Source organism: Mollisia scopiformis (genome assembly GCF_001500285.1).
Source record: "Mollisia scopiformis unplaced genomic scaffold LY89scaffold_40, whole genome shotgun sequence".
In the NCBI taxonomy this organism is placed as follows: Eukaryota; Fungi; Ascomycota; class Leotiomycetes; order Helotiales; family Mollisiaceae; genus Mollisia; species Mollisia scopiformis.
The window spans coordinates 1-20,426 of record NW_017263620.1 but is presented as its reverse complement, the minus strand read 5'-3'; the positions used below and the strand labels follow the sequence as shown (position 1 = coordinate 20,426).

The window sequence follows — 20,426 nt, the reverse complement described above, 5'->3', positions numbered from 1 at the left end:
AGCGGCGTCATCACCATTTATGAAACACGTGAAAACGAACTTCATTCCATCTCATAACTCAAACAAATCATCATTCGAAGCCGCCAAACAAAATGTCTGGGCGGATTTGAGCGAGGCTGAAGCCAGCTCTGTTACAAGTTTCTTGCTTTCGAACTCGGTTCTGAATCTCACAGACTCGACGAAGGCGACGAGGTTGGTTGTTCCCCCACCTTTAGAGATGCTGTGTTGAATGAAGATATCAGTGATGACAATGCTATTCTACTTGTCGAATTGCTGCAACCGAACAAGTCAGATGTTCTTTCGTATCTCGATGGCTCGACAGGGGCTCCGACTCGATGGGCACGTGCTGTGATTCAGTATGGAGCCACGGAAGAGCCATATACTGCAAACTACATGGTACGCAGTCATCAACTCTGATCTGAAGTTTATACTGAAAGTGAGCAATAGGCTGGACCATTACCAATCGACAAATCTTCCGTCGTGACGCCTCTTGAGTTCTGCTACAGCTCCGGACGAAACTATGTACTTAATCCATACCCGGATCAACCCAAGCTCCGAAAGTGGGCAATGTCCTTCAGCGAGAGCATTGGGGACATTCTAGATGAACTTCTTGGTGATGTGAGTAATAAAGTCTTACCATATCAATGCATGGTAATCTGAGAATGGATGTTGCAGGACGAGCACCCATACGATGCCAACAGTGTGAGCGCAGCTGCTAGAGTCTCGTTTGTAGATAAAGGCTCCCTGATGATCTGGATCTCGCTCCTTCGTTCTGGTCTTATCTCAGATGCAACGTCTCTCTTACCACAAGGACTTTATGTTCAACTCAGTAAGTCGTTCTCAAACTTCTGCAAAGTACACTGTTGAATTTCACAGATGCATCGACTCGAGATACTGCGAATTGGAAAACGCTTCAATGGTATTACAACAATAAGTTATATGCTAATGAGGCCGAATTCAGGAAGGCTGTGGCGTCGCCGGGCTTCAAGAAAAGTGGTCTGAATCTTGACGGACATTGGGCAGATCTCGAAGACTTCGAGGCAGCGCCATTGGGTCGTGATATGCCATCTCCGACGATGGTGCAACCCCACGGAGCAAGATACAGAATAGACGAGAAAGAGAACTTCATATCTTGGATGGGTTTTGACTTCTATCTCTCGACCTCTTCAGATACTGGTGTATCAGTACATGATATCAGGTTCCATGGCGACACTGTGATTTATGAGCTTGGTATGCAGGAAGCTCTTGCTCATTATGCTGGAGACGACCCAACGCAAGGCGGTCAAGAGTTTCTTGACACCTTCCTTTACATGGGCTTGTACATGTATGAGCTTGTGCCAGGCTATGACTGCCCCGCATATGCAACGTTTCTGTCTACTCAGTACCATTTCGGCGACTCCACCAAGATCAATAAGAATAGTATTTGTGTTTTCGAATACACAGCAGACTTCCCGCTTCAACGCCACACAGCAGACAAACGAGTTACGATATCAAGAAACACTTATCTTGTTGTCAGATATGTCTCCACAGTCTGGAACTACGACTACACCTTCGACTATATATTCTACCTTGACGGCACAATCGAAGTGAAAGTCCGAGCAAGTGGATTCATATTCGGCGCTTTCTGGACCGGAACACAAGCCAACGAAGATGAATACGGGTTCCGAGTCCACGATGCCGTATCAACCAGCATGCACGACCACGTCATCAACTTCAAAGCTGATCTTGATATTGCTGGAACCGAAAATACGATGGTCCGTGTAGGGGTTGAGCCTTTGACAATGGATTATCCTTGGGACGACGAAAACACGACTCCAAGAAATACGATGCATCTCGTCAAAAAGGTAGTCGAAAAAGAGACAGGGTTAGACTGGCCTCGAAACTCGGGTGAGTTGTTCCTTGTTTTAAATCAGAATGAGACGAATGCTTGGGGTGAGAAGAGAGGATATCGTGTCCAGCCTGGCACCGGAATCGGTACTCCTGTGCATCTTACTATCTTGAACTCAACGACACTTGGGAAGGCTGCTGAGTGGGCAGCTCAAGATCTTTGGGTGTTGAAGAGGAAGGATACTGAGCCGAGGAGTTCAAGTGCTTTGAACGCGCTCGGTCCTTTGGATCCGATTGTGGATTTCAGCAAGTTTGTCGATGGTGAGGACATTGTGCAAGATGACTTGTAAGTCTCAATTGATCTTTCTGTTACTGGTCAATAACCCTCGACTCCAGAGTTGTATGGTTCAACCTTGGAACTCACCACATTCCGCACGCTGGAGATATACCGAATACGCTTATGCATACCTCTTCCTCTTCTGTAATGTTCACGCCCTTCAATTTCCATGATAGAGACATGAGTATATACACAAGACAAGGAGTAAAGATGGAACATGGCAAGAAACCAAGACATTTTGGTGGTACATATAACGAAGGAGTCACGCTGAAGAAGGTAAGAGAAAACTCCTATTGTTTGCCCTGATGCTCACGGTGCGCAGACCGATCTCGAGCCAGACCCGAATCTATACCAAGTCCCTGTCGATGCCGGTACGAATCACAGCTTTATTGATGGTCTTGGGTTTGATAAGCTTGGAGGCCCTGCTCCTTGGCAGTGAGATTGCTTCTGAGAAGGATGAGTAAATGAGAACATGAAATACAATACACTACATGTGAGGGAGAGGAAGATGTGTAGGCATATAGAGCATATATTCATACACAGATAAATGATCTTAAGAAGGACAGAGATTTGTTTAGAAGAAGAAATAAACCTGTCTCATACTCCTCTTGGTTCGTAGCCGAAAATTACTCCGTCAAGCCTAAAGCCTAATGTTTAGCGATGCATCGCTATATTCTAGCGGTATTTGTCTGTAAATTTAGCGATCACAGCCTGGAATAATTTCTCGCTTCGCTGGTGTCCGCTTAGGGTAGCGAGCCCCTGAACACTTTCAATTCCACGTGCAGGTGAGACATCCCATAGAAATACAATCTTAATTGTGAGATCCACACCAAGCCCTCAATGTTCTGCCCAAACCACAAAAACAATATGAGTAGGTGAGACTTGGCGTTGAGGAATGTGTTGACAATACCAACGACGAACCACTGAGTGATATCAAAGAGGTACTAGTCTGAAAGCGGCTGGCTGTGAAACAGGAAGGTAGCATCTCAGTCTATGACCTCAAGAGTCTGGTTTATTTTGTCATTCGGTCTTCAGCAATACAGGCAATTCTGGGTCGCTCCGCTGTTGTAACTTCCTGACAGTCTGTCATGTTTATCAGTTTCTTGCATGCTCTCAAGTGCTGATGACAATCTGATAACGATTGGCGTGGACTTCATCTCGGAATGACCGAGTTGCGAACATTCTCTCATATTTATGTTATTTGTCAGCAAAGGCAGGCATTTGCTTATTTCTCAGCCCTACGATATCCTTCCGCCCCAGAACCAATCCTGTCGGGCTACATAGTTTAAGCATATCGATGCACGCTGCCAATGCGGTTGCCAAGCAATGTTTGCACCTGTGGCGAGTACAAGGAGACTAATTTCTTACTCGCCGTCATGCAGGTGTCGTCTAAGCAGCTTATTCTTCAGCCGCACCGTCCTTGGCGCTTTCTGTCTATCCTCGGTATTTTCATACCGAGCCTGAGGTAGCTGAATGCCAGTGACTCGCAGTCAGGGATGAAGCGTCTAGTTCCAGATCAAATGTCCTTTCAGAAGATAAATCCATCTCATAGTCCTTGTTGGGAGAGAGCTTCACTCATGGCAGTGCGATCAATCTTCGTCAACTCTGACAGACACGCGGACGAGTCGGATTTTGGCTTGAAATGGTCGAGATGTTACGCCGTAGAACTCATAAGAGGTCGACGAATGGATGCCTTACATGCAAAGATCGTCATGTTCGTTGCGATGAGAGATGGCCGCACTGCGTATGTCCTGGCCCTGTCTCCCCCCCTTCTTCCGTCCCCGACGGAACCAGAAATAGTCACCTCACTATTTCATGTACTAACTCCTTGAAGCGCAACTGTGTTAGACTAGGAAAAGAATGCAAAGTTGTGGAAGCCACTGAATCACCCCTCCTGCACACCTTTAATTACTCCGCTCCACATTATCGGCACATCACCCAACGAGCCATATCCATAGTCCAGCAGTCACAAGTCATCTCCTTAGCGCGGCCAATGCCGAAGAGCTGCCTGGGTACAATACTTAGGCAATATTCTCCAAAGTATGTACGACCCTCCCTAGCAATTGTGGAGTCCAATAACCTTCTTTAGATACAATCAAATCGCTGCACATTATGATTGTGCGAAATACGCCTTGATTAGCTTTGCCGCTTATACACACTTTCAGGCCACGAAAAGTCCAGTTTCTGAGCAAATGTGTATGAGCCATGCAAATATTGCTCTCAAGGCATTACAGAAGGAGATCGACCACTTCGGACCTTCAAATGCAGATGCAATCATAGTCGCGTCCATAGCTTTGACTGGCTCAACAAATAATTGGTCTGTTCCCTACTGTTTTGTCTCATACGTCGTTTTCGTTCAAGTCCGCTGAAACTTTGTAGGGGGCAATGGGCAGTTTTCATTGATGGTTATTCCAAGGTGAGAGCACAATGTCATTCTAATGTCATTCAATCTTACCTTTTTTTAGACGCTGAAACAAATGAAGGATCTAAAGTACAAGACTATCTTTCCAGATTTGGTTGGACATCGCTTCCAGTTCCGCAAATTCTCCTCGTCCTCGGATCCAAATCCACATGAAATGCCAAAGGATCGAGACTTGATGAGGCAAGGAGTGAGCACAATCATGAACTCAATCAGCAATGCCAAATCCGTGATTGGATTGGCTAAGTGGCATAGCACCGGTTTTGGCTGTCTTGAAACTTTGGCGCGGTCCATCAATAGCGCGGTTTCGCTTGAGAACGAGGTTGAAGCATATCACCAACTAGCCTGGTTGCGTTCATGGATGTTCTGGATCGATCTGCGACAGTTTGATGACTCGAAAGAAGAACATATGTTGACTGCTCACTTCTATGGTCTTCTGCTGGCAGTTGTTCCCATATTTCCGGCTAGGTATCAGCAGTCTCTTGCTGAAGCATGCAGAAGGATGATTCAATTGTCTCAAGAGGCACTCGATGGAAGTACGGTCTCTGTTTATTGCACAAAAGTTAATGAGAGGTCGCCTAATTTATAACATTAATAATCAAACCTTTTACAACGTATGACTTGATCTCACTTGTAAAAGTGAGAGCATGCTAATCTGAATTCCTCAGCTGACAAGCTCAATTATCTCCCTTTCCCCATTGCTACCTCCGCCAGGTGAATATCTACTCGTCAGATATCAGAAGCCCCTTTCGATCGCTTATATAATACGACGCTTGCATGTACTGAAAATAATCCGGCGGTGATCCCTTTCATCACTTACATAATACGATGCTTGCATGTACTTGAAGGTAATCCGGCCGTGGTCACTCGTAGGGCTGACCAGCCACGTCAACCATAACCCAGGTCGCCAAGAGCAACTCGCAAGCCACGTCAGACTCCTGAGTGAGGAGAGCTCCGACTGGAGATGAATTGATATACGACGCCCTATCAAGTGAGAGCAATTGACGAAATGTGAAGGAGGACTGGGCGATCCTAAGCACTCCCAACAAACTTAAAGATATATAAGAGTACCCTCTTCCTGAATCTAGGCAACCAGTAGCCAATCTTCACCAGCATCAAAAAAGCTCACACGAATCTCTTTACTCCTCACCATGTTTCGACTTTCTTCTATTCTTCTGGCATTCATAACCATATTGCCTCTCTGTCTCGCCCAACGACCCGAGAATATATCAATCTGTGATTTCTACACTCCATCCATCCTGGGTGAGAACACAGCATCAAATCAGCTTCTTCTCATCACAATCTGGGTGAACACATTCGTTCTTGGCAACTACACCACTCCCAACATCGGCATTCCTGTCCATGGGTTTGCCACTCCAGAGATCTACAATGGTACCGAAATTGCTCTCCTCCCATATTTTACTGGCGCCTACAATTCCACCAACCTCGGTGGAAATGCTGGTGTTTCTAAACTGTTCCTCGATGACGGAGGACCCGTTCCAGTTCTAAAGAACATGTCTTCTAATGGGAATACCAGCTCTGCTCAATAGTATGTCTCACAACATACTCTATGATCGATGATATCACTAACAGCAATGGCAGCCAAGTGTTTAACCACATATATCAATACTTCGGCAGCATAATCGGTTGTTCTCTCCAAGGAAGTCCAGACTTCCCCTCTTACCAAGGAAGAACAAGCATGTACGAAGTACACAAGTATGCCCTCCACCTATTCCAATCATCCACCAAATTTCGCACTGACGTATCTTTCACAGATTCATGGACCTTGATATTCTCCAAATGACCTACTTCATAAACCTCGTCGACACAGCCGCTTCCTCCCTCGGGATCTCACTCGACGACGCCTCCACGATCGGCACATCTCTCAATAGAGCATTTAACACCCGCTGCGCCTCTCCCATCTCTATCTCCAATATCGACGCTCCGTCAGAACTACAGTCTATATGTATCGCTCCAGATTGTCCTTTAGATCCTGATAACAATTGTTCGGCGTATCCCCTTGATGGCCTGGCTTTGGCGCCCGTTAATATTACCGATAATGTGACTGTGACCACGGGCGGAAATGGATCGACAATTGGGGTTCCGGTGACTTCGGGAGCGATGTCGATGGCGGGCTTTAGCTCGGGAGCTAATTTTTGGACGATTTTGTTGTTGGAAGTTGCTATTGGACTTGCTTTGGGGATTACGGTGGATATGGATTTTGAACCTCATTTTGTTGGTTGAGAATTAGGTTGATTCGAATGAGCACTAGTAGTATCAGGATTGGCTTAGATTGGGGAGCGGTGTCATTCGTGGATAAAAGTTGAGAGGGGCAAATACATAAATGTGACGTTTCTTACTTCTTAAGTCATTTGGGAGCTGAACTCTACGAGCGGGAATGAATTTGAGTTTAATCCTCTAGCCCTTACCAAACATGCTTATTGGACAGCTGCCGCAACCCTGGCACAGAGCCAAGATCCAGTGGAGTAACAACCCTGAAAGACTTTTCATTTAAGGTTCCTCCCCGCCCCAATAAAGGATCTAGGCTCTGAACAAAGCCTTGCTGCGCCGTACGCCACACAGCCCCATTGAGGATCTTGAACAAGGCAGAAGCAAGCTTTAGGGCTTTTAATTAAGTCGACTTTCCGAATTCAAAATGTCTCACTCTTCGAGATGCTTCTGGCACCATGAACGGCGTATGGTCTTCTGTCAAAAATGCGCTTCCTTGGCCGAGGACGAGGAACAATGATCAGCAGTATCCACTGCTGAATGTAGTGGCATATGAGGATGTAGAGAGTTCCAGGAGGAGGTAAGAAGTACCCGAAGGAAACTCCAGCTCCACTGACATCGCAATCTAGTAATGTCTCATACAGTCAAGGTATCAGACGAAAGCCTCTGTCCCCAAGCTATGCTCCTCTCAGTACAGCGACTTCTAGAGAAGGGCTTCTCCCCACATCACCAGACCAAAGCACCTTTCAGAACCCCGCGCTTCGCAAGGGCAAGTCCAAAAGACCTCAATGGCGCCGAGCACTTCTAGCGGCCACGACTCTAGCAGCAGTTGTTCTAGCCATGAACGTAACATGGCTCATTGTAGTCATGACAAGATACAACGTCAAATTTGGCTTGGCAAATTTATATGAAGGAAGTTGCAACACAACAACAAAGATCAATTTATTTCTGCATATCCTTATCAACGTCCTGAGCACTGCCTTGATGGGAGCGAGCAATTATGCCATGCAGTGTTTGAATTCTCCTACTAGGGAGGAAGTTGATAAAGCGCATCAAAGGGGGAAATGGCTCTCCGTGGGACTTACTAATATGAAGAATTTGGCATATATTCCCAGGAGGAGGGTGGTGCTGTTTGTGGTGCTATTTTTGAGTACTTGGCCTTTACATTTCGTGTAAGTCCGTCAACAAAGGGGAATAAGCTTGAACTATTAGCTCACGACAAATAGATGGAACAGTATCATATTCTCAACACGCCAAACGAACATGTATTCCATGCTAATCATCACCCCCGACTTCCTCTCCTCTGACGCATTCGACAATAACACCCAAAATATCCAGCAGAGCGGGGGATATATAGATTTCTATGGCTTCGATTTCTCCAACTTCGACGGCACTCGGGAAAACATGACTTACAATGAGCGGTGGGAAACCAGCTTTGAAAATGGCAAGTATACAGGAGGAGGAGTAGGCGGCGAATTCAACAGCTCAACCTTCCTCCCTTTCGCATCTGATCTCTATCAAGCATCCAAAAACTCAACAATGAAACGACTTGAAGCCGCAGACTGCATGCGAGAATACAGCGCCACCTTCCTTTCGGGACAACGCAACCTCTTCATCGTCGTCAAAAGCCCCGTCTCTTTCCCACCCAATCAGACGCTGGATAACGGCTCTATGTTGGCAGTACTCGATAGCAGGAATTGGAACATGGATCTCACCACTGATGGAGGTCTGCACTGGAATCCTTCCGCGTGGATGTGCTCCAACATCCATGATCCGGCAGCCATCCTCCTCGTCGAGGGGCAAAAGAACGATCAAGGTATTTTCGAACAAAGTGGCAGTCTGGACCTCACCTGCGATACCAGCAAAGCATTGAGCAACATGAATCAATACAATAATTGGACGATAGCATCGCAGAATCAGAACCAGACTTACGAGGTCGATTACTGTCTTTCAGAGACGGTGCCGGAGATGTGTCAGGTGCAGTTCTCGATAGTTCTCATGATTATTGTAATTGTTTGCAATGTTTGTAAATTTGTTTGCATGGTTTGGACTCAGTGGGCGTTCACGGATCCGCCGTTGGTGGTGTTGGGCGATGCCATTGCTTCGTTTCTGAGTAATCGAGATGTTACTTCGGAAGGTATCTGTTTGACAGTAGGCCCCAATGCGGAGTTAGTTGAACCTGGGGGTGGGACTGAGATTCAGCGAGCGAAGAAACGGAATTGGACTGGAAAACCGAAGATGTGGAGTGATGTGAGTCGAGGGACTTGGATGACTCTTCTAGTCTTGTAGGTTTTGTCTCAAACCAAACCTCGAATCGAGAGATGGAGCTGACAAGTTCCGTAGGGTGCTTACTGCAATCGGCTTTGGGATTGGTATGCTGTACAAAGGATCGACGGACCTTGGTCTCGAAAGCTTCAGCTCCCTATCATTTGGATCCATCAGCCCATCTGCATTACTCTTCCTTTACGGAGATACAGAAGACCCAACCTCGCAATCCGGATGGCTTCTTCTTCGAATGGTCATGATCGCTAACTCACCTCAAATATACTTCTCCCTTCTATACTTCCTCTACAATCGCTCATACACCGCCATGCTGTCAATGGCAGAATGGACAAGATTTGCCCTCGATCGAAAGAGCTTGCGAGTTAGCAACCCAGTCGGCATCCAGAGATCCACATACTGGCTTCAACTCCCTTACCTTTACTCTATCCCACTCCTCGTCGGCAGTGGTCTGGTCCACTGGATCCTCTCAGAATGCCTCTTCTTAGTCCGAATCTCCTTCTTCGACCGAACAGGCCAACCCACGTTCCCAACCGGCGTGACTGAGATGTTCGAACCTAGCAGCAACACGCTTACCGTCCCAGGTTACTCGCCCAAAGCTATCCTCGCTGCAATCATCGTGACTGCTGTCATGTTCGCGGTGTTGGTCTGGAACGAGTTCAGAGCGTATAAATCTGCGATCCCATTAGTGGTTAATAGCAGTTTTGCTATTAGTGCTGCTTGTCATCCGCCGCATGAAGATGAGGATGCCGCGTTCAAGAAGGTGATGTGGGGCGCGATAAGTCACCCTGAAGGAGCGTTGCCGGGGCATTGTTGTATTACTAGTTTTGAGGTTGAGGAGCCGAGGGTAGGAGAGCATTATGAGTAGATGATATAATGACATGTACACTTCATAAGTTCTCTTCTTCCGGGAAGGACATTCTGGACTGAACGTTGTCAAACAGCTGGACGGACAATGAAAAGACATTGAAAATACCCCAGCAATGGACAAACAATCAACCACGCCACATTGTAAAATAACATTTATCATGATCCAATGGAAGTCAAACAGTCTCCGCAGCAGGAACCGGACTAGTACCTGGTCTGCTATCCGCCAACGCCGCAATCGAAATAGGCTGCACACTCACCACTCCCGCCGTCATAGGTAAATCAGAAGCTGCCCTACTCCCGCCACCAGATGGTTTCTGAATAGCACTAGCAACAAGAGAAGCAACAATAGGCCCAACACTCGCAATCACATCCGGAGCTGCATCAAGAACTTTCTGTCCAATGGTTTGCATAGCTTTTGTCATAGTGTCGAAGAAGCCTTCTGTGGTGGGGTTTCCTTGCTCGTCGTACAGAGGGAGAGAGGCGAGAGTTGTGGTGTCTATCTTTTGCACGGCTTGTAGTGCACATTCAGCTACGATCGCGCGTCTGAACAGTGGCAACGAGACGATGTTGTCCCGAGCCGTGGCTTCTAGAGCTGATTCAGGTGATGCTGACAGGGCGGATTTAACTGCGGACTGAGCGAGGGTGGTCGTGATGGGAGTTGCGTATTGGAGACCAGTTGAGATGACTGAGCTGAGGTTGTCGAAGAATGATTCTTGGCCTGGAACAATGATGGTTGGTTGCAGGAGTTGTGTTGCGAATGATGTGTTGATCGTGCTGCTGAAGGAGGATTCGACTGCAGCGACGCCTGGTAGAGGCACTTTGACTTGAGTAGCGCTTTGGGTTGGAGGGGTTGCAGTGATATCGTTTAGCGCAATTCGAAGAATCGGACCAGCTATAGCTGGGAATAGCTTCATGTTGAGATCCTCCAAGGGCTGGACGGTAGCATAAATATTCGCCATATCTGTGATAATCTGTTGACCTTGAGGCTCCCTAGAGTCAAGCCGGAAAGCAGCCTGAAGAGCCGTTTCGGCAAGAATTGCTCGCTGAGCACAACCGTTCAAAGAGTCAGCTGTGGGTGCTGAAGCAGGTTGGAAGGTTCTGGTCGAGCTGTTGAACGCGGATTCGCAAGCCTCGCAGATGGCACCGAGGGCAACCCCGCCAATAGCTGCAGCGCAAGGGCTAAGTGGTCCAACAGAGGGGAATAAAATCCGAAGTCCGGTGTCGATGACTGGTAGGGAGACTTTCACAATGTCTTTCAAAACATCTAGAAATCCTTCAGTTCCAGAAGTTGTAGTCGTCGACCCGCCTGTCGGAGCAATCGTTGAACTTGTTGAACCTGTCGAGCCCGTCGTTCCAGTCGTTCCTGGCACAACTGGGGCGACTGGAAGGACTGGGCTTACAGGGACCACTGGAGTGACTGGAGTAACTGGGGTAGTTGTTGAGCCTCCCGTGCCGTTCGTATCAGTCCCAGGAAGTGGAGATACGGTGACACCTCCACTAAACGTGACATTCACGATATTGGTGAGATTAAGTGTATCAGGACCGGCTGTGAGAGGCTTGATAACATTGATGTTTAAGATGTTGCCAATTGGAGCGTCCATTTCACTGAAGGCCCGGATAAAAGGTCCGAACATGTTACCGTATCTGCCATTGACGTCGCTAGCTGAGTTCACAGTGCCCTCGTTAAAAACATGAACTCCAATGACTGAATTATCAGACTGACGGATGACTGGAGATCTGGATTGACCTAATGAATGTTATCTTGCCGTGTCTAGGTCTGGTATAAGATAAAAGCGCTTACCTGGATATGTTGAAATGGCATATTAGAGCAGATTGTTGTTAGATCTGTCCAAATTCCAGGTCACAGACTGAATCATTTGGTACATCTCCGCCCCCGCTTCTCCAGCCGAGTTTTGCTGGTCGGCAGGATAGCCCACAACACCAATATTCACAGCGACGCCGGACAATGGAGTATCGATGTAAGAGAATGGTCTGAAATTCCCCGTGAAGGTCCCCGCAAGCTTCAAGAATGAGACGTCGGCACGCTCAGCCTGTCCAGCGCTCTGCAACCATCCAGTTGTTGTTATAAATGTTGCTCCGTATTGCAGCTGAACGTTCCTGCGCGACAGATTTGTTGGAGTGACATTCACAGCTCCGGTGTAGCCCATGTAGGCTTTCACGATGACCGCCTTGCCGTATTGCGTAGTTGGCCCGAAATCGTAAGCGACATGTCCGGCTGTGACAAGAAGATCGGGAGCAATTAGCCATCCCGTGGCCATGCCCCAGTTGCCATCATTAGGCTGCCTCTCATAGCATACGAAAAGCTTAATGATTGCTGAGAAACTCGGTCAGTGACGGTATAGTAGCCGTAACAAGCAGAAGAAATTCACCTCGATATTCTCCTCCATCTGCATAATCTGAGTAAGAAACGAGGGTGCGGCGGTCCACACCGATGGATTCAGGCCCCTTCACACCAAGAGCAAAGGCACTTTCCTGAAGAGGAATTGTGGACGATGGTGGATTGAGATTCCAGATGGCTGCATAATTGCTGGGAGTTGGAAGTACCGCCATGGCCACACGTGATTAAGGTTCCTCTATGGACTTGTCTAAATGAAAATCTATTGCCGGTGAAGATGGTGATCAGATCAGAGGAGAGCTGGAGTCGGCTGTGCATGCTTCTATTTATCCACAACAGACTGTCACTAGTAATGAAAGGGACGATCACAGGCGTGGAATCGTAATGGAGCTTGCATATCAGTACAGAAGCCACATCAGATTGTGGAAGTGTGCACAGAACTTTTGCACTTGTACTCGCAGTGAAATTAAAGTTGGAAGGATGTGCGCCAGCCACAAAAAGTCATCAGCTCGATCTCGTGGTGCCGATTTCGCTCAACAAAGGTTTAAGTGTGCTGGCTTGGGCATGTTGCAACTCTATTGACCAATTGATTGTTAACAGCGAAGACGATTTGGTTGTTGTGGCGCATTCAGCCGTTCTGTCATGCAGCCACATTAAAAGAAAATTGGCGCGATTAAGCTTCCACACATAAATTATTCTAAACAGGTTGCGGGTACAAATCCATTTCCTGTGTCATAATTTTGAGCAGGTCGAAATCGACAAGAACACTGTGTAACATACGCGGAAAAACGCATTGCAGCAAGAGTAGGCACGTAAAGTAGAAATCACGAACAAATCTAAAGCTATCTCTCAAGCCTTGTATTCAGCTCGCTCCACACAAGGCTATATTGATTCTGATGATCCACATCTGCTCGAGCCTTGAATGGTGATGTTTCGCCACAACGCGCAGGTGACATTATATGTCCCAAACAAGCGGATACCCGGCGAGTTTTGAAGGCCGTGGGTTTTGTTCGCACTGACGAACAAAAGACCCTTAGAGTGTGAGCGGAATCATGATTGGGCCGCGATCCATAATCAACGTCGATTTACTTCAGCCTTGTGGGGTTCGTTGATAACAGAACTGGGATACATCAAAACCACGGCCACTGTTGAGATAAAAACACATTGTCTCGAGAATAACAAAGACAAGGAAACGCAGTTCCAGATTCCAAAGACATCAAACGAGAAAAAGTTGATAGCAACAAGTATCTTGGCTTGCAAAATCAGATTGTCAATATTTTTAGATTGATTTAGAGTTGTTTATGAGCAAAGCCCATTCGCTTGCCACCATAGTCGAATACCACGAACTGGGTCGCAATGATTGAGGTTCCCCAAGACGGTCGATCCCCTACTCGTAGACTTGTTACGCACACGTAATCATGTAGAAGTCCCACGTGAATATGGTCCGCGGGGACGACCCCTCTGTATGAGTCACCAATGCCAAATGTGATGTTCGGCAACTTGCCTTGTACAAACAAGGTACAATCGAATGAATAGGTGTTGAGAGCAGCGTCCCATGTTGAGTTGGGGACTTGCGCAAAGTAATTATCGATCGCCCAACGAGGGAAGACAAGTCCATCTCCTCCCGTGTCAAAAAAGACTTCGAACGGGTTGTGCTGGTAAGGTCCTCCACCAATGCCAACACCGTCGATATTGATTGACCAGAGAGTAGGCTGGGTAACAGGTGTATACGCAATGCTGCCGTTGTATTTCTTGCTGTCTATGTAACCAAAATCGATGACGCCTCTGAAAATATTTCTTCGAAAGTCAATGCAAAAAACAGGCTCTGTCTGAAGTTAGTCCCCTAATCAAAGACTCAAATCTTCTAGTATCTTGACGATAAGGTACTTACGATGGACGAAATTCATGACCGTTTGTAGCCAGCCTGGCATCCTTTTAGGACTCGTTGGTTGGCCATTCGGGTCAGGATCGAGGCCTAAAGTCCCGTATGGCGGTGAAGTGATGTGAGGTATGACGGTAACATTGTCGATCTCGAAAGTAAAGTTTGTCAAGAATATTCCTCCAACTCTGACCTCATCCTGGACCACCCATCCCATGTTCGGTGCCGAGCCTGCGTATTGCTGGTACCAAGTGTACCCATCCACAAGTACGGCAGTGTTAGATCGGTCGGGGTCATATACCGGAGCTAGGCCTCGCTGTGCCGGGTTGATGAACGTCGACATGAGTGAGAGGTCAACAGTGCCACTGTCTAAAATCACAGTAATGAGCTGCGGAGGGTTGCCAACCGATATTGTGGCCCACCAGCTGTTGATATCAGTAATCATCAAGAAAGGGGCAAGAGGACACAACTCACTGACTGTCGGAACCAGATATTGCAGAAATTTCTGTCCCATTTCGAGGACTGGGTGGAGCTCTGATTGCGTCCACCGAAAATCCTGCTCGGTTGCCATAGATTTGAGGTACCTCTGCAACGTCTGTGAAATTGCTAAAACATGATGAAAGGGAGAAGACGCAAGCAAGACTCGCGAAATAGAAGGATAATTTTCGAACAGACATCATGAACCGTGCTTGGGAAACATCGTGAGTGCGCAAGCAAGAAAAGATATGTGTATTTACATCGGACTCGTGAGCCCAACGCCGACAGAACCAACACACAATTCGGGTTGAAATGAGAATCAGAGCGTCAAGAGTGTGCAAAGGGAATAGAAAACGTTAGAATCGGAAATGACTTCAGACCATTTGTCTTCAGGCTGTACAATTTTTCTCGGGACCTGGTATCCCATATTGCTCTATACCAAAATTAGGCGCGTCGCAATTCTGCCAGATGAGATTCATATTGGCCGTGATAAGATACAACCGAAGTGGTCCCTCCTTTCTACTCGGAAGTGAGGGGTAATTGCTTCCAGATCGCGGTTCTGAAGAATTAAAGCTGCTGAAGATGCTGTGAGATCGGATGAAATATCGAAAGGGATGTTTGAGGAAGATGTGAAGTGACGCGTACCGCGGATTCGGGAATCCATAGCCGAAAATGATAAATCCACTCCCATCCACGATCACGAGGTGCGATATGCGGCTCTCTCTCACGATATCATAATTCCATGTGAACATCGCTTCTATCATATTCAAATTCAGAACATCGAAGAGACTGTGGCAGTCATATTTGGCGTAGTTCATGTTCAAAACATCCTCAATTCCCCAGATTTTCGCTTGTGGATGTATCAATTCTAGTACTCACATCCCACTCTATTAGGTTTGAGTCATGGCCTCAAACATCAGTGACAGTGCTGTAGGTGACCTTTCATAATCATTGCCCAAGAATATACCAGACCTGAAACACTTTGGGATCCTCAAAATGTCTTCATCTCCCTCTACTTGGTATAAAGATCAATTCATGATCTCAACAAATCAAACTTTGCTTCAGCTCGATGTCATCAATAAAGCCTTCGACTCAGACATTGTGTACTGGACCAAAGGAACATCGCCAGAGGCATTAAAGAGCATGCTATCCAAATCTCTCTGTTTTGGAGTCTACGTTCTGCCTCAATCTTCCTCCGACATAGCAGGTCAGCTGATTCGTCCTCCTTCTCGACCGTTACTCACAAAGCATCAGGAAGAGCATCGCCAACTCAAATTGGCCTTGGCAGATGCGTTACAGACGAAGCTACAGTCTTCTATCTGACGGACGTATTCATTGTCCCAGAATATCAAAAGAAAGGTCTCGGGAAGTGGTTGATGGAGTGTATCAAAGAAACTATGAACTCGTGGCCTGAATTGAGAACAGCGTTTCTGATTACCAGTGGGGAGCATGCCAAGAAGTTCTATAAGGAAACGCTGGATTTAACTCCTTTCCATACGAGAAAGCAGGTCATTGATCATGGGCTGGAGGTGTTGCATAAGTGGGGGCCGGGAAGTTCTTTCAACAAGGAGAAAAGCGAGTCCTAGGACATCGAGTATTTGATTTTGCTGTACTGTACATATGAAGTCCCTCGAATGTTAGACCATTGTGTCTATTGTTGAGAACCGCAGATCATTTTCGATATTGAGGCAACACATTTGCGAGGACACCACCTTTCCCAGAGATTTTACTTTTTTTTTTTGATTAACTAACAACTTGGCACTGGTACTTATCCTGATGAGTCTCGAAAGTTTCATGCTGAGAATGTCACTCGGATGAGGTCAATCACATGACGCAAGCAAAGAGCTCCGACTTTTCCGAGTGACATTCTCTGTTGACGCCAATGAGACCTTGACTCCGTGTAGTATAACGTTAGTAACCCGCTGTTGAGATTGATGTGCGGTGTTATGTGAGTTGAGCGCTGAGCTTTTGATCCGGGGAGATACAGTAATGCCGATGGCGGAGGTGGCGTGGCATGGATGTTCTCGGACCTCGCTCTTTTTCTTGCACGTCATTGAAGTTCATCACCACCTTGACATACAATTCCTTCTCGTAAATAAACACACGGGTATCAATAATCATTTGGAATCAGCTGCACCATCACCACATCCAATGATTTTAAAACATTTCCCAGTAGCGAGATTCGAGAGCCTCATCCAGAAATCAGACTCACGTCTCGAAGCATCACACGCCAAATCAGGTACGTAAATGATTCCAAAGACAAGCCCTCCAATCAATAGCTCTATCGAGAACTACATCCAGAAGTCGAAATCCCATCTCGAAAGTCGAATCCTTCACCCCCCTAAGATTAGTCAGGTACGTGACTGATGCTCGATTCCAAAGAAAAACCTCACGCTATCGAGAACGGAACTATCTCCTGCGGAAGTCAGAATCCCATCTGGCGATCTTACCTTCTCGAGATCGCTCCCCTGGCCATTAGGATGCATTGCCGAATGACATTCCGCTGCATATTGATGAGCAATGAGAATGGCGCTGAAGCCTATTGGCACGGAGAAGATCAAGCGACTCTAAGGCCATAGCCGAGCAGCCTCTGGGGTAATCGCCACTTCGGAGGCTCAACGGCGAAGCTAAAGCGAGGCACCCTGTAGATGACGTTCCCCAAAATAAAACAGTGCTGAAGTCATCACTTGAAATTATTTGGGAGAATCCAGAAGATGAAGAGATTTCAACAATGCCATGATTTGACAGGAAGATGTGCCGAGTGGAACTTCGAAACGATCTTGCCATTGAAGAAGATTCTGCTCAGAAGCATACCAAACTTATGATTCTGCACTTGCAGCTCAAGCTCGGCCACTTCGACGGAAGCAATCTGCAGCTTCAAAGTTAGTTGAGAGCTGTCTGCAGCTATCTTCCCAGCTAGTATACCCATGTTTGACTCTCCCAAGCTTCGATTGGAGTTTTTGTTCCACAAGCCTCCGCGAAGTACCTCTTATTACCGTCCCACGAATCAACAAGTACCCATGCCAGCCACGGCAGTGCGGTACGGGATGCATTACTTCATTACTCCACAGCTTTGAGCTCGTTTTTGTAGGCGTCATGCTGGAAAAAGCTTTTGAGCTTGTGGCAATGGCATGTACCTCTCAAGCTATAAGAGCAGCTCTTGTTCCATGAGCTGTTAATCTTGCATCGCTCCTCGAACATCTACATCAGCAAAGATGTTTATCAAAGCAGGTGTTGCGGCTGGCTTGATTGCCTCCGTGTCGGCACTTCCACAGGTCAGTCAAATCTCAGACGGCCAGATTCAGAATCCAGCCACGACCCAGGTCCCGGTCTCCCAAATTTCGGATGGGCAGATTCAGAATCCAGTCTCGACTCCACAGCCAGTCTCGCAGATATCTGACGGACAAATACAGGCTGGTACTACAACTGCCGCCGACTTGGGAGAATATACTCCTCTTCCCTACAGCTACAACCAGTCACCGAGCATCAACAGCGCAGCTGTCTCCTCTGCAGCAGCTTATGCTAGTATTCCAGTGTCTGAGCTTCCAGGTGCTACCCTTCCAGTGGCTCCGGTCATCAGTTCACAAGTAACTGGTATCACCTCCCACGGCCCATACAATGGTCCTGCACCAACAACCACTGGTGCAGTCAGCAATTCGCCAGCTGGTTCAACTGTCCCGATGCTGCCACCAAACCCAACTGCCTTGGTCTACAACCCCAATGGCACTTTGAACAACCAAGAGCCCATTCCTTACCAGCCTGCAGGTGGCCTTGGTACGAATGGTACTGAGCCCGTCTACCGTGTTCAGTCCGACTTTGACTACGAGTCCATTCTTCTTGGTCTGTACCAGGAGTGGATTGAGCTCGATCTTTTCCACAACATCCTCGCCACTTTCTCAGAGGAGGAGTTCACTGCTGCGGGCTTGACTGCTAGTGATCGATTCTTGATTGAGTTCATGGCTGATCAAGAAGCTGGTCACGCTACCCTCTTATCCAACTTGCTCGGTGGGCCCGGTGGTGCAACACCTCAATGTACGTCCTCCCTCAATTCTGCACAACCTTCATTTGCTAACAAGATTCAGGCACATACAACTACCCATTCAAGACCGTCCACGAAGCCTTCGATTTCACCCAAAAGCTCACTCGCTGGGGTGAATCCGGAGTCTGGGGTTTCCAAGCACACCTAGACTCTCGCGAAGTCGCTCAACTTCTCGATCAATCTATCGCCACCGAAGCTCGCCAACAATTGATCTTCCGCCAATTCTCAGGCCTCTTCCCCATGCCTGTCTGGTTCGAGACAGGAATTCCACAATCATGGGCTTGGACACTTCTCGCTCCATATATCAGCGAATGTCCCGCCGATTCCAAGCGTCTTGCATGGCAGAACTTCCCGGGACTGTTTGTGCTTAACCAGCCTAACAGTGCCCGATGGAATGCTACGCAGACTGGGTTCAATGAGACAACTGGTTTCGGCCCTGCTGCTCCTAGCTCTGACCCTCCTGAGGGCGAGAGCTGCGTTGGATACAACGTCACTGGTTTTGATTGCTCTGCATCCATCAGTCAAAACCGATCTATTCCTCTCTCATACCCAGGTCGAGAAATCTACCTCGAGTGGGAGAACCCAGGCAAGGCTGTTGGACCAAACAACAGCTACATCACCGATACTAAGGCTGGTGCTCCTGAGTGGGTTATCTGGGTCACTCAGTTGAACGTCACTTATTCGCCGTTGATGAACATCTCTGTTGATAGTACGACTGGTATGAACACCGGTATGACGATTCAGCCAGATGTTAGCACCTATGAGGGTGACCCAGCTATCAATGGTACCATGTTCATTGCGTTGACGGATAGCAATTTGACGTATACTGCCTTCAATCTGAGCAATGTCAATCCGCATGTTGCTGCTGGTCCTTTCTTGTACCAGGCTGGATAATCGAGGTTTGCTTCATCGCAGAGAGAGGGGAAAGTTGGAGGAGGAAAGCAACGAATGAGGTTGTGACGAACCATATAATGTAATGACCTGTATATATATATATATTCTGAGTGTAACATTTGCCACAGCATATACTTAGACAATATCTTGCTCGCCTTCTGACAGTCCAGGATAAAGTGGGCACGTGAATCATCATCAGTCTTTCCTGCATCGCCGTTGATGATATGTTCTGCACCGACCTATTCATCAAATGAGCTATTGGCCAATAGAATGCCCATTTTAGCCAAATTTCCTGATGTCACACCAATCATGGTGCCATCATCGTCATGATCTAAGCATATTATGAAAGTGAGCGGCGACCTTATTCACGGAGAGAAGGTCAAGGCCCCAAAAAAAGTCACAGACAAATCTCTAATAAAATATGTAAAAAAACAATTTCCTTTATAAAGTCGAGAAGCGATTACATTATAAGCGGCAGGAAGCAGCAGAAGGAATTCAGCCGTTACATTACAGCAAATATGCAGTCCAAGATGGTGGATTTGATCGGATCAGTCTCATGGCTCCTCCAACGTTCCAACCGTGGATGGGTAGGCTCCCGATCCCTTCATGCGGACAATGGCAGCGTAGTCCACACAAACGTCTTCGCAAATAAGGTACAAAGGGTTTCAAGTCCGCAAAATCACCTAAATTGTAGAATCATAAAGCGATTTTGAGTTAGACAAGTTGTGACAGCACGGTTGGACTCATGTACGTAGACGAGGAATCGATTAGGCTATCTCTTAGGATCTAAAGGTAAAGAGGAAAGGAAGGAAAGAAGCG

The 20,426-nt window shown here is 47.1% G+C and overlaps 8 protein-coding genes across 8 annotated transcripts; 6 read left to right on the top strand and 2 right to left on the bottom strand.

Annotated features, from left to right (window-relative positions):
• Window positions 1-19: 19 nt before the first annotated feature.
• Window positions 20-2,470, top strand: LY89DRAFT_602519 (copper amine oxidase; the record flags this gene model as incomplete). Its single annotated transcript, XM_018210247.1, has 6 exons — window positions 20-192; window positions 243-396; window positions 448-630; window positions 676-829; window positions 877-2,173; window positions 2,224-2,470. 6 exons carry the CDS (start codon window positions 20-22, stop codon window positions 2,468-2,470), a joined length of 2,208 nt encoding a protein of 735 aa, XP_018061117.1.
• A 1,151-nt stretch (window positions 2,471-3,621) lies between these two features.
• On the top strand, window positions 3,622-5,172 carry LY89DRAFT_790157 (uncharacterized protein; the record flags this gene model as incomplete). Its single annotated transcript, XM_018223339.1, has 5 exons — window positions 3,622-3,908; window positions 4,013-4,204; window positions 4,254-4,481; window positions 4,544-4,580; window positions 4,630-5,172. The coding sequence occupies exons 1-5, from the start codon at window positions 3,661-3,663 to the stop codon at window positions 5,170-5,172; spliced, it is 1,248 nt and encodes a 415-aa protein (XP_018061116.1). The 5' UTR covers window positions 3,622-3,660.
• A 562-nt stretch (window positions 5,173-5,734) lies between these two features.
• LY89DRAFT_768632 (uncharacterized protein) lies at window positions 5,735-6,834 on the top strand (the record flags this gene model as incomplete). Its single annotated transcript, XM_018221795.1, has 4 exons — window positions 5,735-6,132; window positions 6,186-6,299; window positions 6,359-6,689; window positions 6,763-6,834. 4 exons carry the CDS (start codon window positions 5,735-5,737, stop codon window positions 6,832-6,834), a joined length of 915 nt encoding a protein of 304 aa, XP_018061115.1.
• Window positions 6,835-7,270: 436 nt separating this feature from the next.
• Window positions 7,271-9,960, top strand: LY89DRAFT_678348 (uncharacterized protein; the record flags this gene model as incomplete). The annotated part of the gene is made up of 4 exons (XM_018213737.1): window positions 7,271-7,392; window positions 7,457-7,984; window positions 8,039-9,062; window positions 9,094-9,960. The coding sequence occupies 4 exons, from the start codon at window positions 7,271-7,273 to the stop codon at window positions 9,958-9,960; spliced, it is 2,541 nt and encodes an 846-aa protein (XP_018061114.1).
• Window positions 9,961-10,135: 175 nt separating this feature from the next.
• LY89DRAFT_678347 (uncharacterized protein) lies at window positions 10,136-12,533 on the bottom strand (the record flags this gene model as incomplete). The annotated part of the gene is made up of 3 exons (XM_018213736.1): window positions 10,136-11,699; window positions 11,832-12,297; window positions 12,353-12,533. The coding sequence occupies 3 exons, from the start codon at window positions 12,531-12,533 to the stop codon at window positions 10,136-10,138; spliced, it is 2,211 nt and encodes a 736-aa protein (XP_018061113.1).
• Window positions 12,534-13,243: 710 nt separating this feature from the next.
• LY89DRAFT_790154 (acid protease) lies at window positions 13,244-15,288 on the bottom strand. Its single transcript, XM_018223338.1, has 3 exons — window positions 14,672-15,288; window positions 14,210-14,622; window positions 13,244-14,143 (listed from the first exon to the last, which is right to left on the bottom strand). The coding sequence occupies exons 1-3, from the start codon at window positions 14,875-14,877 to the stop codon at window positions 13,608-13,610; spliced, it is 1,155 nt and encodes a 384-aa protein (XP_018061112.1). The 5' UTR covers window positions 14,878-15,288; the 3' UTR covers window positions 13,244-13,607.
• A 135-nt stretch (window positions 15,289-15,423) lies between these two features.
• On the top strand, window positions 15,424-16,360 carry LY89DRAFT_661309 (uncharacterized protein). The gene is made up of 2 exons (XM_018212595.1): window positions 15,424-15,881; window positions 15,929-16,360. Exons 1-2 carry the CDS (start codon window positions 15,671-15,673, stop codon window positions 16,258-16,260), a joined length of 543 nt encoding a protein of 180 aa, XP_018061111.1. The 5' UTR covers window positions 15,424-15,670; the 3' UTR covers window positions 16,261-16,360.
• Window positions 16,361-17,889: 1,529 nt separating this feature from the next.
• LY89DRAFT_743396 (uncharacterized protein) lies at window positions 17,890-19,607 on the top strand (the record flags this gene model as incomplete). The annotated part of the gene is made up of 2 exons (XM_018220949.1): window positions 17,890-18,706; window positions 18,757-19,607. The coding sequence occupies 2 exons, from the start codon at window positions 17,890-17,892 to the stop codon at window positions 19,605-19,607; spliced, it is 1,668 nt and encodes a 555-aa protein (XP_018061110.1).
• Window positions 19,608-20,426: the final 819 nt, after the last annotated feature.